The sequence below is a fragment of the Stigmatopora argus genome, chromosome 6, assembly GCF_051989625.1.
Source record: "Stigmatopora argus isolate UIUO_Sarg chromosome 6, RoL_Sarg_1.0, whole genome shotgun sequence".
Classification (NCBI taxonomy): Eukaryota; Metazoa; Chordata; class Actinopteri; order Syngnathiformes; family Syngnathidae; genus Stigmatopora; species Stigmatopora argus.
Genome location: NC_135392.1, coordinates 12680705 through 12696848, shown reverse-complemented (window position 1 = coordinate 12696848; position 16144 = coordinate 12680705). Strand labels below are relative to the sequence as shown.

The 16144-nt window shown below is 39.8% G+C and overlaps 3 protein-coding genes across 4 annotated transcripts in view; 2 read left to right on the top strand and 1 right to left on the bottom strand.

Annotated features, from left to right (window-relative positions):
• The first annotated feature begins 122 nt into the window (after positions 1–122).
• Positions 123–9101, top strand: prxl2b (peroxiredoxin like 2B). 2 transcript variants are annotated; one of them, XM_077603598.1, is made up of 7 exons: positions 123–336; positions 799–1003; positions 1097–1148; positions 1273–1336; positions 1419–1494; positions 2572–2690; positions 7785–9101. In XM_077603598.1, the coding sequence occupies exons 1-7, from the start codon at positions 274–276 to the stop codon at positions 7830–7832; spliced, it is 627 nt and encodes a 208-aa protein (XP_077459724.1). In that variant the 5' UTR covers positions 123–273; the 3' UTR covers positions 7833–9101. The 2 variants fall into 2 exon arrangements, with proteins under 2 accessions (XP_077459724.1, XP_077459725.1); XM_077603599.1 differs by lacking the exon at positions 7785–9101 and adding an exon at positions 5164–5500 and having other exon boundaries at positions 132–336.
• The window catches only part of mmel1 (membrane metallo-endopeptidase-like 1), a 16884-nt gene continuing 6244 nt past the window's right edge, over positions 5505–16144 (bottom strand). Inside the window, exons 2-24 of the mRNA XM_077603593.1 lie at positions 15146–15319; positions 14324–14371; positions 13632–13691; positions 13394–13555; positions 12759–12839; positions 12441–12536; positions 12214–12332; positions 12053–12118; positions 11794–11928; positions 11363–11452; positions 10466–10602; positions 10295–10388; positions 10088–10216; positions 9847–9945; positions 9354–9437; positions 9176–9279; positions 9025–9083; positions 8834–8953; positions 8345–8478; positions 8209–8274; positions 8022–8117; positions 7822–7898; positions 5505–7485 (exon numbers count right to left, since the gene is read on the bottom strand). Of these exons, the coding sequence (XP_077459719.1) occupies positions 7386–7485; positions 7822–7898; positions 8022–8117; positions 8209–8274; positions 8345–8478; positions 8834–8953; positions 9025–9083; positions 9176–9279; positions 9354–9437; positions 9847–9945; positions 10088–10216; positions 10295–10388; positions 10466–10602; positions 11363–11452; positions 11794–11928; positions 12053–12118; positions 12214–12332; positions 12441–12536; positions 12759–12839; positions 13394–13555; positions 13632–13691; positions 14324–14371; positions 15146–15302 (2313 nt within the window). The 5' untranslated portion in view covers positions 15303–15319 and the 3' untranslated portion in view covers positions 5505–7385. The remainder of the gene's footprint in view (positions 7486–7821; positions 7899–8021; positions 8118–8208; positions 8275–8344; positions 8479–8833; positions 8954–9024; positions 9084–9175; positions 9280–9353; positions 9438–9846; positions 9946–10087; positions 10217–10294; positions 10389–10465; positions 10603–11362; positions 11453–11793; positions 11929–12052; positions 12119–12213; positions 12333–12440; positions 12537–12758; positions 12840–13393; positions 13556–13631; positions 13692–14323; positions 14372–15145; positions 15320–16144) is intronic.
• miip (migration and invasion inhibitory protein) overlaps positions 10369–16144 on the top strand; it is a 22904-nt gene continuing 17128 nt past the window's right edge. Inside the window, exons 1-6 of the mRNA XM_077603597.1 lie at positions 10369–10506; positions 11610–11726; positions 11815–11913; positions 12220–12363; positions 12444–12578; positions 15153–15253. The gene's annotated coding sequence lies outside the window, so the exon portion shown is untranslated. The remainder of the gene's footprint in view (positions 10507–11609; positions 11727–11814; positions 11914–12219; positions 12364–12443; positions 12579–15152; positions 15254–16144) is intronic.

The window sequence follows — 16144 nt, the reverse complement described above, 5'->3', positions numbered from 1 at the left end:
TTAGGCGTGGAAGAAGACAAACATTGAGCTCGTAAAACATGTCACCTTTGTTCAACTAATGCTTATAATTCTCCTGTGCGACCTCTTGAGCTTTTTCCTGCATTATGATTGGCTACCGCTTCACGGCTAGCCTAATTCGATTGGATGACATTAGCTAGTAGGCGTACCAGGAAATAGTTGTTTCGCAACCGCGCCGTTTGTCTTATATATATGTACTATTTCGCGTTCTGTCCACTCTAAATTAGATTTATTTAGTTTTATTCCTTTGAAAACATGGCCAGCATTGACCTTGATCGCGTCGGGAAGAACTTGTTGAAAAGCGCGGACACTGGAGAGGTAATTTTGAAACTTACAGAGAGGAATTTGTATGGAAAAAATATCATGAGGTTGCAATACAATTATCTAACTTTCCGTTTGATGCCACTATGGTGACTATATCCTCGAGATATATATTTATATTTTTTAGACTTTGTTTAGCGATCTAATGGCTGTAATTGTTATACTGAAGATAGGTGTTAAGTGGGTCTCTTGGGTGATATACAATGGTCACGTGCAGAGAAATAAACAATAGGTAGCATAAATCCTACCAACTTGTATTTAAGAAAAAAATGTACCCGAACTTTACCAGATCATTTGGAAAACATATTTCGTGGTGAGATACAGTACAAAAAAATCTATTTTAGATTCAGCAAAAATACATAGTCCCATAGAGGTTCAGAAAAAAATCCCATAAGTATAGTAAAAAACCTATAACTTCACTAACTGATGATCATGTTGTTTGCTTTTGTGTTTTAACAGAGTGTGGAGCTCCAGTCCCTGTGGCAGGAACGACCCGCAGTCTTGTTCTTCCTGCGCCGTTTCGGGTGCCAAGTGTGCCGTTGGACAGCGGCCGAGATTAGCAAACTGGCGCCCGACCTGAGCGCCAACGGCGTGGTGCTGGTGGGTGTTGGTCCTGAGGAGCTAGGCCTGGAGGAGTTCAAGAATTTAGGTTTCTTTAAAGGATGTAAGTGGCGCTTGTGTGATTCACTTATTTTCAAGGATGTCTTTCAGTTTGTGGCAGCAAGTTCTGAAATAAATTAATGATTTTTTTTTTTAGCAATTTACATTGATGAGCAAAAGAAATGCTACAAGGATTTGGGCTTTAAAAGGTGAAGTAACCTCAGCACACTTATTTGAGGGCAACATTTGGAATCTATCCAAAGTCTGCCACCTAGAAGAAAAAATAAACAGCCATGATTCACTTAATAAATCTCCTCTTGGATTGGCTTTTAGGTACACAGCTTTGAGTGTGGTTCCCGCTGCATTGGGGAAGAAAGTACGAGAAGCATCTTCCAAGGTGGGAGTGTTTTCAAGCACTGTAAATCGACCCACCCTGCCACACAGACTGACACTCTCTCTAATGCTACTCCTTGACACAGGCCAACGCTGACGGCATCCAGGGCAACTTCTCTGGAGATCTGCTTCAAAGTGGAGGCATGCTCATTGTTGCCAAAGGTACATTAAACAAGCATTCGGAGTATCATTTGCATTTTGGATGTCGTTTAAGTATAAAAACAAGCAAACCATTGTATCATGACTTGAAAATATTCTACTCATGATATCATAAACACTGCTTAATATTTTCATTGTTATACTAATGTAAAATGACTCAGGCATGACCTCTAAAACAGTTAAACTACTCCTGGAACTCAGGGTGGTGGCAGGGCAAAAAGAGCCAAGAATGGTAAAAAAAATTCTAAACAAAATTAGAATTAAGTTTAGTGTAAGGTTATATTAAATTTATTTTTGTTATTGTAGTAATCCAAGTTCATTTAAATTTGTTTGTTATGTTACGAGTGGAGTCATTGTACTGAATAATGTCTCTTTTTAGTATACAAGATCATAACCACTAGGTAGTTATTAGTTAGTCCTCTGTTAGTAAATGGCGAATTAGAACAAATACAAATGTTTTTCCATTCCAATATCCAGATTTTTTTTCAGAGGGTGGGAACAAATTAATTTGTGTTTAGTTCATTTCCTTGGGAAAAGTTGATTTGAGATACGAGTAAATCGACATATCAGCTCGGTCCCAGAACCCATTAAGCTCGAATCTAAAGGTATTATACTGTATTTTGAAGTTCCTCCACAAGAGGGAAGAGCTGTATGATATGAAATGAGACTGTACTTGAATAGAGTAGGGTAAGTTGTTTCTAGTGTTGCTGCTCAAAAAATCCTGTAGTTTAGATTCGGACTGTCCTGGCATAAAAAATAGCCATCCGATAATGAATTTTTTAAGATACTTGTTTTACTTTGTCATTTTCTTCGATTTCGACAATAACAATTTACGTCGCAGACAAGAAATGCAGTGATGAAAGCCAAAGAAGAGAAAGTAAGACTAGTAGGTGTTCTCTTTAAGTGTAATAAGGTAATTGGACAAATTGGGCAATTGGTTGCCCTGAAATAATTGTCTGCCTTGACACCGATAGGGATCCACTCCATTTAAACTGGCTGCCATCCCTCCCATTTATATGGATTTAACGGATTTAGAGATGACGTCTTCATAACTTTTTCCCCCCTCGTTTTATTGTCCAGGGGGAGAAAAGACTTTACTGCATTTCGTCCAGGACTCCCCAGGAGATTACGTCCCACTGGAGGACATTGCAAAAGCTTTGTCCATTTCCTCTAATGCAAAAGAGGGACAGAAGCCAGTGGTAAGTCACTTTACTTACTATCATCTATGTCGATTTAAGTTACCTAGACAAGACCTCCTCAATGAGGATTTAAATGAAGGAGTCAGGGAAAAAAAAAGTGTCATTCCCAACCCACACGTCAATTCCTGTTGGTTTTACGTCAGCACGGCTGGGTGCATCTAACAGGCTTTGCCACAGACAATATCACGCTTGTTATTAAGTCGTCACGGCCCATCAACTCGCAAAAGTTGGACATTAACTGGCTGGAAAAGGACCGTTAAGTCAGTACAATGTTGTAAATAGAGATATTATTTGCAAAATCATAACCCACGCCACAGCGTTGGCTAGAAAATAAAAATGGAATGTTCTTCAGCTACTAATCCATAGCCGTTTTGTCTTAGACAACATCAGCTATAACCATAAAAGATTATTAGTCCCAATAATAAGAGATAGATAGATATCATTTAAAAACATCTTATCATTAAAAAGATTTAATTCTAGCTCAAAGTCGTCTTTGACACGGACTATGTTGTAGTTATGGTGTCCTTCTTAGTTTATTTATTTGTTGGCCGACATTGGATGCCACGATTAAACAACTGTTTGACATTTATTCCATTATGAAATGACTGGACAACTATTTGGATATGAATTAATTGTTGCGTGAATAAATGTCCAAATAGCAAATGTTTACTCATGTATTTTTTAAATATGTATAAATATTCCAATTTAAAAAAAATAACACAAGATGGTGAAAACGGTAGTTATTCCCTTTTCTTAAATCAATTTTCTGTTTCAATACACTTATTACTTTTTTGTTAAAAAATTGGAAATATTTTCTATTCATTTGAACTCAATTCATTTCAATTGATTTATTGACTTTCAATGAATCCAAGTCACTTCTTCAAAATAAGATATTTGTAAATCATGAATCTTTTGGAACAAATTCCAGCAGAAACAATTGCCCTGCAAAATGATGCACATTTTGTGTGTCACCCTGTATTTTGTGGCTCCAACATGAGCATCAATGTGTAGAAATGTTGTTTGACTGACAGGTGAGTGGGACAGAATTTAATAGCTGTCCACCCCTCAGCATTAGAAAGTGAAGAGAAGGCTTTGAGGGTTAACAATGCTCAGCATTGCCTGCTGCTCATCAGTGGCCTTTTTGCATGACAACAACTTTCTGGGAACAAACCCCTTTTGCTTTTTGAGTTGCAGACAGGTCATTTAACAGTACAAGTCCATTATTTCCATGGCCTCTGCAAGGCATGAGACTATTTCATGCTTTTCCATTGGCAGAAAAACCTTTTCTTTTTCTCCTTTTAAGCAATCAATGTTCTTGAATTATGATCAGCTGAGAAATGATTTAGCCAAACTTGACATCAATATACATATTTGTAATAATTCATTTTTATTTTTATTTAATTTGTTGAACTACATCTTAACCCTTTCATGCACGGATAGTGTTTTTCCCCCTCCCTTGCAGTCCACTAATTTCACTCACTGTCTGACGTTGACGGTGCATTTTGACTGGGAGGTGCGTTCATTTGCCGCTCCCAATCCAAATGGATTGGACGTCTAGTGCCGTCAATGGCACTGAAACATTTGGATACAGAGCCAGTCTTCCCGGTTCAAATGTATTGCACATCTGCAATGAGTTAAATACTGTGAAGAAAAAAAAACATTAGATTTTTACTCAAGCCTGTCCGTACCCAGTGTGTATTTCTGTTTTCTACATTTTTTTATTTTATATAAATAAATAAATGTAGGTGATAAAAACAACAATGATTAATCATTAAAAAATATTCTAATATTTTATTTTTGTGACCAAAGGAGTCCCTTGCCCTATCAAGGGTTAAATCGCTTAAATCGCAAAAAGATTTTTTTCTTCTTCATAAGACCGTTTTTTTTCTTTGGTTAAAAATGTTAAGTTTCAACGTATGAATTGCTGTCCTAAAGACATCAAAGGTTAAAAGTATCCAATTTTTTTTCCCTTTACAATTTCACGCATATCATTTCTGTATACCTAATAGAAGTCATCTTCTTAGTGAGTGGTGGATGTCAACACATCAGGAATTTTTTGGTCGTCTTACTGGTAGCAATGTTTGTCCTGTGAACATTAGATTCGTCAAGATGCCTTGTGACGGCCTCCAAGCGTACCTTTCAAACGCATCCGACTTCCCCGTGACCTGTCCGGGTCGCAACATGCCCTTTTTTCCTACACAAAAGGCCTCCTTGTTGTAAAGCGCAATTCCAAACGTTCAAGTAAATGAGTGTTTGTCACAAGCTGGCGGACATGCTTGTTTCCAAACGTTGAGGTTGGCGGTCGATCCCGAGAAATTCCCGTTTTTCGTCAAAAGTGACTTGGCACTTTTTGGTGTGAAACAGGCGAACCAATTCCCGAGCACATAGGATGATTAAACATAAATGTGATACGGTAGAAAGTAGAAATGACGAGATTTGATTTTTCTTTTCTTTCTTTTCTTTTTCTTTGCAGTGCAACGACGACGTTTGCACTCGATGAGATCGTCGCCTAACAAGGTTGATTCTAATCTCATCCAGTCGTGAGACCAGATATTTCATTGTACACTAATCTTACCTATTTGGAAAATCGTCTTTTAATCAAATCAAGTTTATACTTTCTGACTGCAACCTTTCACTTTTATTTTGAATTTTTTACTTCTATTGTAAAACCAACTCGACTTGTGATGGTCAAAGATTCTTCAGGAACCCTAAAAATGAATTTATCCACATGTTCATAGTTTCTATGATCAAATGTGTCAAACTTGATTAAAACTTTAAAATAATAAATGGTGAAAAGAAATAAGCAAATATATATTTGATTCATTTTGTTTAGACATTCACTTTAATGGCAATCAAATATAGGTCAGCGTCACAAAAAAATTGCAGTCAGTGTAGAAATCGAATTAACACAGTCACATTCATAAAACATTTCATTATACATTTAAATTTGGATTAGCAACCACACAACCTCATAAATAGATACATAAATTCCTCTGACATTTACATATGTGTACCCAAAAATGACTTGGCTGGTTGATAGGTCTGTAAAACAACTTAAGGAGCAGGTTAAGAAAAAGTGAGAACAATTTAAAGGAAATAAGTTTATTACCAGACTGCAGGATGGGGAGAGAGCTCAAACAGCGTGAACCGCTCACAGTCTGTTGTCCTGCAACTCTCTCCGAATGACCAGTGAGTGTCTTTAAATACAGGCAAAACTGACAGTTGTCAGCAGGACTTTGGACAGATGCGTTTTAGTCATTTGCAGGGCAAAAAGTAATTGATCAGTGTCGGACAGTTGAGTGTTTATGCTGACATGTCAACCATTCACAGTTTGTATGAGAACGATGCTTTTATACTCACAAAAACTGATATAATCTTACACTGGTAATGACACACAGTTTCACCATGTGAACGTAACCTGTACCTGATTTCTCTGTATGTAAATAATTGTCTATAGAACATCAAACTAATACAGGAACACACACATGTACGTATATCTAGTACTTATATTGCAATATATAGAACATTCAGACTAAACAGTCACAAGGCATCCTGAAGGTCTTTTTCTTTCTTTCTCTTTTTTCTTTTTTAATGCTCTCTGAAGCACAGAAGCAACACTAATCACCCCAACGTATTGTACACTCAACAACCTTTTTCCCTACGCGCCGCTTTGATTCTTCAGCCATTACTTGATAATAAAGATAGAAAATAACAGTCCCAGCCCCATTCGTTTGGGTTCACATTGGCCGTCACAAGGCCTCGCCGTCCTTTCATCTCCATCAAATCAATATGAGCTCTATTTACTTGCTGTTACTTCAATTGTTCACGTGTAATTGCTTTTGTCCAGAAGGCTGAAAGTCCAGATTTCATTCATGTATGCGTATGGTTTGGCCAATGTCATTGTAAGAATTAGACAAATGCAACCTTGTTTCATCTCATAAATGTCCCATACAGTTGTCGAAGTAAATAGATATAAAGGTGCGTCAAAATGACTGCTTACGAGCTTTCACAATAGCTATTATTATATTTTTAAAACTATTAAATATAGCAGACATGCAGATGACTGGAAATTTGACTGAAAACACCCCAACAGTAAAAGTGGTTTTATGTTTTGAAAAGCCACTCAAATTATTTCTATAAAACTAATAGTATTGGCCATGCCTGTAGTGTGGTAGACTCGGTGAAAGCTTCCGATAATCGTATTTTGAATTTTTTCCAGCTTATTGTGAAAAGTGGCAGCTTACCTACAATGTTAATTTAAAGTTAAAGCTGCTCAAATACAAGTCTTAAGTCTGTTAGGTAATTTGCTGCATTTAACAGTCAATAGGTAAACTCATCAAGCGGAACTAATTCTGTTGTAGCCGCTGATGTTTTCATTAATTCTGTTAGCATGGTTCACTCTATTGCGGTCAAATGACATCACAAAGATCTGCCCAAGAGATTTGGATGGAACATTCCCAGAAGAAAAGCTTTGACGTAAAATGTTAGAGTTGCCTCGTGAATTCACAACAGTTTGATTTCAAGCCAAGAAACTATCCACGGTGTCACAGGTTGCAAATGCGATAATAGTGACTGTAATAATTGCTGTCCCCCAAATTCAAAGTAAATGAGCCCCTTTCACATAGTCAGCATCAAGATCGTTCCTCCTTTAACTCTGCCATTGCTGGAATCGTGACAAACCAAGTGTTAAACGTTCTACCACACGCGGCACTTCTGCTCTGGATTCATGGGACTGCCTTTTTGACACTGGAATGCTTCTGAAAAAGCTTCAAAATTCTGAAGTGAGCCAAGAACCCTGAGGGCAGAAAGACAAGATAAGAACATCAGGGTGACTTCGCAAAAGCCCTCATCAAAGACTGCTGAGAAACTAACTTTAGCCAATAGTTGAATTTCAGCAACAACTGGTGTGCCTCGATTGAGGAATCTGACTGGAAATCAATCAAGCAGGATTTTGGGGATGGTAGGATACCCAAGAAAATGAATTGATAAAAAAATCTGGACAAGACATTTTGACTCACAAACCTATTGTTCGTCCCTGACGAACCACACAGCTGATGACCCCTACTTTCCAATGCGTATTTTGTTTGTGACTAGCAAAAGATCATTGGACCTGGTGCCATATCGACCTTACCTGTATTCTAACGGGCTGTGGGAGTCTGTCTTTATGGTCTGGCTGGCAAATTCTGGCCGATAAGCACCGCACCAAACCTGGACGTGGAAAAGTGGAGATTCACAGTGGAAAGTGGTTCTTCAAAAGGTACCAATCCAGTGTTGATTTTGTTTCCTGATTGGAGCACCTTTAGAAAGTCATAGGTTTTTTTCTATGCTTACTTGGGCAAAATTAAGAAAAAACAGCTGTTTGTGATCCATGTCTAAACCAGGCAAACGAGGCTCTTCCCCTTCTGTTTCCACCCACTTAAGGTAAGCCTGTCAACAGGTGAAAACTATTTTCAAAACACATCCTGCGTGTTGTGTGAAACTTTAACTCGTGTGGATATTTCAGCATCTAAAAAGCTACCTTGTAGGCTTGGCGAACTCCTCCATTGTCTGCGATGTTTTCCCCTAAAGTGCTGATTCCGCTCACCTGCAATGACAAGAACATGAATGCACATTAAAAAACATAATTGGTCGACGTCAAGGGAAAAAAGTCTTACATTTTGGCCACCGGCGAGTTTCCAGTTGAACTTGCTGTACTGCTGTACCATGCACTGGGACTGCTCCTTGAAATGCTCTGCAGAGTAATTGCTCCACCAGTTCAGCATGTTGCCGTTCTTGTCGAAATTTCGTCCTGTCATAGAAAATGTTACCTTAATCAAGTAGAAATTGAGCTGTGCTCCCAAGAGATTTACTTTAGTTTTTTTTCTTTTTAAACTAGAGGAACTGTTATTGTGGAGTACACTGAATTCTTCCTTGAAAACGTGACTGCCCGGAGAAAACTGCAGTAAACCTGGATTCATAGAGTTCCTTGAGAAAATAAACAGACAGACATATAAACTATGAACATGAGGCCCCAAAAGCGGGGAGTTCAGAAACAAAATGGGCTACAGTACAGTATTAATTACCAGACGGCAAAACCACCCAAAGTCTTTTAGTAGTTGTAAAATACAGTAACGCATTACAACCCACCAATTCCCCAGTCCTACCATTGTCATCGAATCCATGTGTGATCTCATGGCCGATGACCATTCCGATTCCACCAAAGTTTAGAGCTTGCTGTTGATGTTCACTGAAGAAAGGTGGTTGGAGGATGCCTGCTGGGAAAACTGTTGGGAAGAAGATACACATGAGCGTCCTCGTAGAGGTTATTCAAAGGCTTCCACTTTGAAGATCTTACCGATCTGGTTTCTGTTAGATGAGTAAAACGCATTAACCACCGCGGGACCAATGATCCACCTTAAAAGTGACCCCGAATGTTTATCATTCTGTCATCAAGCATTCCCCGGGGAAAAAAATTGGCGTTGATTGTTCGGTGTCCATTGACTTACATGTCGGGGTCCACTGGTTCCCTGAGCTTCTTCAGACTCTTGTGGGACTCAGACTTAAGATTCTCCAGGATGTTCTCGAAGTAGTGTCCCTCAGTAAAATTCAACTGAATAGGCAAAGCGTTCCAATTTAGTGGAGTTAAGATAATACCCTGACGTCAAACCGAGTGTTTATTCTTACATGAGCATACTCTTGGTCTAGCTTTTGGTTACTCTTCTGCAAAATGTGATCTGGATAGCCAATATGCTCTTTGATAGCCTGGGCCTGCAGGAGAAACACCCAAAAGTTAAAGCTTCTCGATTCAATGGAAATAGTCGTTTCTGTCTGGAACTCACACCACCCGCGCATTGCGTGCAATGGCCATTTCAGAATTGGTCGTGGCTTTTTGCTGATACAATCAAAAGGGAAAGGCTCAGATTGATCCGACACAATATTAGCAGTACTCTCTGGCAGCTGGTTCTCGAGTTACTGGAGTCTCATTCTCTCTTGATTTTGGCACAGGGTTGATTTTTGTCAGCAATTTCCGTATTAATCCTTTGCACAAAAATACTTTTTAGTCACATTTTAGTCATCTCTACTGTATACTCCGTTCTAGTCAATAAAAACTCAATTTAGCTGGCCTGAGAACAGTCTGATGAGTACAGGATATTGCATAGATGGATGTAAAACCTACTTTCTCTCTGGCCTTCTCCTTGGAGAGTGTATCCATCCAGCTTAGTTCTTCAAGTGTTTCTACATACGCCATCTGGATTTTCCCGATAAGATCGCTGACCTGCAAGCGCGAAGAAACACATTGCTGGTAATTCACCCAGTGATTGACTTCGCGCCCAGTATGAAGTCAGTTCTTATTGAAATGACCCCTATTTCTGAAGTAGATTTTATGTGATAACAGGCAAGAGGCAGATGTTCCTCACCATTTTTTTGCTTTCTCTGGCAAAAGTCGCACGTACATAGAGCGCCCCGACAGCATTCTCCATACTGCTCTGCACGTAACGTACGCATTCTCGCCACCAGGCATCCTCCACTGTGGTCCCGTACAATGCCTGAGTGATCGACAAACGTTAACACAGCGGGAATATTTCAATTCAATAAAGCAGCTGGTTGTTGCGATCGGGTTTTACCTTCCTGTAACGGGCCCTGGCATCTTTGAAACGACGACTCAATGTTTTAACTTGGTTGATGACCAGCTGCCAGGTGAGGTAATTCTGCATGGTCCTGTACGTAAAACGTTTTGCAAAATTTATGTTGTTTTTTATTTTGATCCTTTCAATTTTTTTTGCATGTGTGCTGACCGAACACTGTGCTTGGAGAGGACTTCGTTCAACTTTTCCAGGTAGGGTAAACCGTATACAACCACTTCTTCTTCAAGCGCTATGTCGAGGGACACAGTGGCGAGGACACCTCGAATAAACCGTGTCCAGTTAAAGCCCTGCAAAACAAATGTTGCTTTTTATTGTCTTATAATAATACCGCGAATAACTGGAAAAAGGGGTCGACAGGGTCGAGGGTTCTATCCTAGGTGGGTCCTCATTGTGTGGAGTTTGGATGTTCTCCCTGGGGCTTTCGTGAGGTTTTTTTCCGTTTCCTCCTACATCCCAAAAACATGCATGAAGCATGGTTGAATATTCTAAATTGACGCTCGGTACAGGTATAAGCGTGAATGGTTGTCCGTTTCCATGTGCCATGCGATTGGCTGGCAAGGGTGTCCCTTTGCATGGTGGCCGTAGTTGACTGAGATAGGCTACATGGTTTACAGGTTTACTTTGTGTAATGTGGGAAATTGTCTTTTTGAGAATTTGGGGTTATTTTCCTGAATCTTGGCTGATGGGAAACACGAAGCTGCAAATTACTTCGTCAAGAAGAGGTTGCAATGGAAAACAAACGAAAATAATAGGGTGTAAAGGGTCATTAGAAAAAGCCAGAGGCTGCCACTACACGGGCTCATGACTTTAACATCGAATTGTCGTCCAAAAGAAAACAATCATGGCAAAAATGAGCCGCAGACTGCTTCACCAAGCCTGTAGACAAAGACGTGATTATCTAATCACATGTAACAGCCCACTCTCGTAAATTGCCAATGCCGAGATTCGTGTTAATTACTTTCTTTTGTCTGATTGGAGCATTGTAATCAACTGCTTCGTACAATCCCGTGCGTTATCTCTGCAGCCAGATGCAGAGTCCTCACTCACATTCAAGCTGAATGAGTTCTGCAGCTCGTTTAGTGTCATCTTGTTGTAAAGGGCGGTGACGTCCTGGCGCTCCTCGGCCGGCAATGTCGCCTGGAAGGAAAAAAATTATCTGTCACATTCTGCCAATGCTGTGAGATGAAGGCTGATAAGTGTTTTTCATTGTCTTCCCTTTAAATGTAACAGTGCTTACATTCACAAAATATTCTCATGACGTATTTTTTTGTGTTTTCTCAATAAACTCCTCCAGGGTTAACCCCTTCTAAAGCAAATATTAGGCCATACCAACCTGGTAGATGCTTCTCAATAAGCTCAATTTCCAAGGAGACTTGAAAATTATAGTATCGGACATTTTACAAACAGAGAGGTAAACCTTCAATTCATTTTTTCTAGCATTCCGCTCAACAAGAGCACCCTTTCCTTGTTGAACTCACATTTGCGATGTCTGTCTCCAGCGCCATCACTTCCGACATTTCCTCCCACACGCGCTCGTCATCCTTGGTCAAGTTCCTGTCCTCCCGGGTCATCTTGGCAATGGTGACCATGAAGTGGAGGTAGGCCTCTCGAACCTATGGTGGCAATATCAATTCTTTTATGCACAGATTGTTGGGGTGCGTGGGTTTTCTGTTTCCTCCCATTTCCCAAAAACATGGTTGTTAGGCTGGTTGAACACTCTAAATTTGAAGGCCTCACCTTTTTGTAGTTCCCATCATTGAAATAATAATCTCTAGATGGCATCCCCAGGCCCGGTTGATCAATCTAAACAAAACACGTAAAGAAATGAAAGCTAACTGAAATCAATCTGTCGTTGATATACAAACGATGGTCCACCCATTTGTCTTTTGGTTCCTTACGTAAAGGATATGTCGCTGAGAATCTCGGTCGTCGGTCCACACGTACATGTCCACGAGGACCTTCTTGTGAAAGCGAGCCGTCATGGTGACCAGAATGTCCTCCAGGCTCCATTCTTCCTCTGCAGCAAATGAAAACATTTGCAACTTTAGGTAGACCATCAGTGCATTCTTTCAGGGTTCAATAATCAGCACACCGATTAACTCAAGGTTGGCGGGGGTTTTCTTACCAGATGTGGCGTTCCAATCATCAGAAGCCACAGGCCAGTCGCCGATAATGCTGATAAGCCTCATGAGAGGCTGAGAATCACGCTGTTCAATGAGGTCTGAAGAAGAAAGCCCGAACAACATTAGGGACACCTGGACAGGTACAATGCAAGAACTGTAACTCATATTTTCTCTTTATGAAGCAGCCTAGTCAACGTAATATGAATTAGGGGATATTCTTGAGGTATATTTGACCTTAGAAGCTGTATAGTAAAATCCACACACTACTATGTTCTGGAATATGTTCATATGTTTTCTTTTGACTTGGAGATGTAGCTTACGTTCGTTCAGGCAGGAGGTGTAAAGGATTTTGGCCTTCTTGATGGCATCTCTGTCGTTTTGGCTCTCGGTCTCGAGAGCTCCTGAAAAGCAGGAGACAGCAGCGGGCTTCTTATTTCTGTTTATTTAGGACGTAAATATCAGTGGTGTGTATTCGGAGCGACCGGTCATTGTTCCAAATTATTAAATGCTTAATATCCGAACGACTAATTCATACAAAGCATTGATTTTGTTGGATGGGTTACATGTAGGTTTAAATAAAAGTTAGTTACATTAGTATAGTAGCAAACATTTCATATTGTATGTTATAATTGATCAGATTTGTTTCGTTTACAAAATGATACATTTAACATGCAATAAACAACTTTGTAAATTCATAACAATAATTTCTAAATCAGATTAAATGTTTCCGAAAAAGTCATTAATTTTCTGTAGGGTCACGGGGGGTGCTGGAGCCTATCTCAGCTGACTTATGGACAGTAGGCAGGGTACACTATGAATTGGTTGCTAGCCAATGACATTCTATGTTAATATGACAGGTGTTTATATTGTGTATGAGCGCACATTCAAGTTAGTTTTAAGTTTCAATTGCGTGGTAATTTGGCCATTTCTATTTCAACGATGGTCACACACTGACCTTTAAGCACAATCTCCAACTTGTCCCTAAGGAGATCAAAGACACTGTGACGCGAGCTCGTCTCGGGAATGACGTGCCGCTCCAGCCAGCCGCCGCAGGCGTACTGATAAAAGTTATCGCAGGGCTTCACAGATGTGTCCATGTTGTGAATGAGCCGCGATGCTGGTGCGAGAGTTGGATCAAATGTTGGAATGAGACTTTTTTTTTTCCACGTATTTTCAAATCTTGAAGGCCTCACCTGCTGTGACGCAGTCTGCGCTCGTGCAAACATTTTCGATGTTGGCGCGAAATAGTTGACCTGGATGGAAAAACAATTACTGAACTGTCACACACCCTAAAAATTGTGATATTTTACCTTAAAATGAAACGTTAGACTTGTCATCAATGGATTATTACTTGTGTGCTTGTGTTTTTTGGCTTTTGTGACACTTTTAAAAGTACAATTGTAAGGTCCTTGTATCTAAAATATATATTTTTGAATTTCTTTTAGATTTTTGTGATACAATTTAGATGTTTTGTGGTTAGATGGATTCTATTAAAATGTTTTTTAATTGTAAAAATGACAACTTTTACCTCATTAACTCTTTGGCTTTCATTAACAATGATAGACAGCATCTCCCAGTTGAAATGGGTTGTACGTCTATCAGCGTCAATGCCCGCCAATGAGGAAATAGATAGATCTTACACCAAAACCTTTTTGTATAAAAAGTCAGACTCATAAAATTTCCGAGTAAAACCATAGACCGTTCGTCTAAAACATTTGGGATTGATCACTCGGTCACACGGTGGACTCAGCGGTGACTTTTGTGCCATCCTGCTGACTTGGCAACAAAGAGACTTTAAAGTATTAAGCGAGGTGGCGCTTCCACTCTGACACTATTAATCCCTTATTGTGCCGCTTTCACTGTCGGCCCTGACAGATTTGCTCACCTTCCATGTCGGCTGATTTCTGAAGCTCGGTTGCGTCCTGGAATTGTTCTGGAATGCATAGATTTTTTTTTAGAAAGTCATGAACAAAAACTCTCAAAGTGAGGGTACATATTAGGGCTGCCACGATGAATTAGCAGATAAACAACTATTTTGAGCATGGATTAATTGTTCGGAGACCTCTTGACCCCCAAATTGTCTAAAATCTTTTTGAGCCTTTTAGTAGTAAATATTCTCTTTGACCTATATTGTTTATTCTTTTCCATGTATATGCAAATATCATATCTATATCATTTAAATATAAACATTCTTTTTATTTAAAAAAGCGAAAAAAACAAAGAAAGGTAGTATGAGTAGTATTTTCTGATTTCTGTATTCTATGTAAGCAGACTGATTCTTTTTGTATTATACTATATACATTCATTCATTTTCTGAACCGCTTATCCTAACAAGGGTCGAAAAGGGTGCTGGAGCCTATCCCAGCTAACTACGGGTCTCAGGCAGGGAACACCCAAAATCGGTGGCCAGCCAATCGCAGGGCACAAGGAGACAAAGGACAAACATTCACACTTAGTCATACCTAGGGGGAATTTAGAGTGTCCAACCAGCTTACCATGCATGTTTTTGGGGATGTGGGAGGAAAGCGGAGTACCCGGATAAAACCCACGCAAGCCAGTGGAGAACATGCAAACTCCACACAGTGTGGGCCAACCTGTGATTGAACCCTCGACCCTAAAACTGTGAGGCCGAGACGCTAACCACTCGACCGCCTATGTATATCATAGATGAAAATCTACGTGGAGTTCTCAAACTGATTTTTGTTACCTTTCAGGGCAGATGTATAGAGGACCACGAGGCCGCCTAGGGCGCAGCTGACCACCAGCAGGAGCACACACAGACCGATTTCCACCACCGTCCATCCACGTTTGCCAGGTTTACTCGATTTTTCCATGATGTCCATTTGGCTTTCCGATTTGCCCATTCTCCTGACTGGAACCTCTATAGGAAAAAAAACAAAAAATAATCATGGGACCCTCACCTACTTACTACTTTAATGACCTACGAGCCCGACCTTGCAAATGGCTTAATTTTGTATTAAAAAAAAAAAATGAAATTTTTCGTCTCAATAAGAATTTTCACTTCCCTTATTTGGTTTCATACTTTTCTCTTGTAAAATTATCAATACAAAATATTGACTTTTCTTTTACATTTTTTTTTAAATTGGCTAAATGTTTCATTTTATTCAACTGTCAAAGATTACTGGTGAATAATGTTGCTTTTAAACTTTGGAAAACCTGAATGTCATTTATCGACAACAAATGCACTTTAGGTTATTTCCGCTTGGCATACGTATAGAGTCGTTACTTTTCCCCGCTCGGAGTAGCGTAGAAAAATGTTCCCAGAGTCGAACATTACATTCTTATCGCTGCTTTCCATATGTTTGAAATAGTTTGGCGTTGAACTGAATGTTTTTGCGAGCAGTAATTTTGCTATTAAAACTCACACATACACACATTAAGCTTCGAGCCATAAGCCTATTTCAAGGGAGCTTATTTGCATACTCCATAATTACGTGCGCGCCAAGTCACCGTTGCGCCGTGGCCGGTCCGGACGAAAGGACAATGTCGAGCCATCCTCTGTTGTATTGCCCACCACCTGTTTCCTTCATCACGCTCGCCCTATCATTTGCCCTGACAGTAAATCACGGCGTCCCACCGCGCCGGCCCATTAGCCCTCCACATTCCACCCGAATCCCCTCGACATCCCTACTTATGAATACTCATGGGTGAGTGAGAAGGTCGGGCTCGTTAGAAAGGCATCAGA

Bases quoted from the DNA above. Each gene is read 5' to 3' on its own strand.
- prxl2b (XM_077603598.1), top strand. From the start codon at position 274: ATGGCCAGCATTGACCTTGATCGCGTCGGGAAGAACTTGTTGAAAAGC. The intron at 1,004-1,096 runs GTAAGTGGCGCT...TTTTTTTTTTAG, and splicing joins TTTAGGTTTCTTTAAAGGAT to CAATTTACATTGATGAGCAA. The intron at 2,691-7,784 runs GTAAGTCACTTT...GTTTGTGACTAG, and splicing joins AAGAGGGACAGAAGCCAGTG to CAAAAGATCATTGGACCTGG.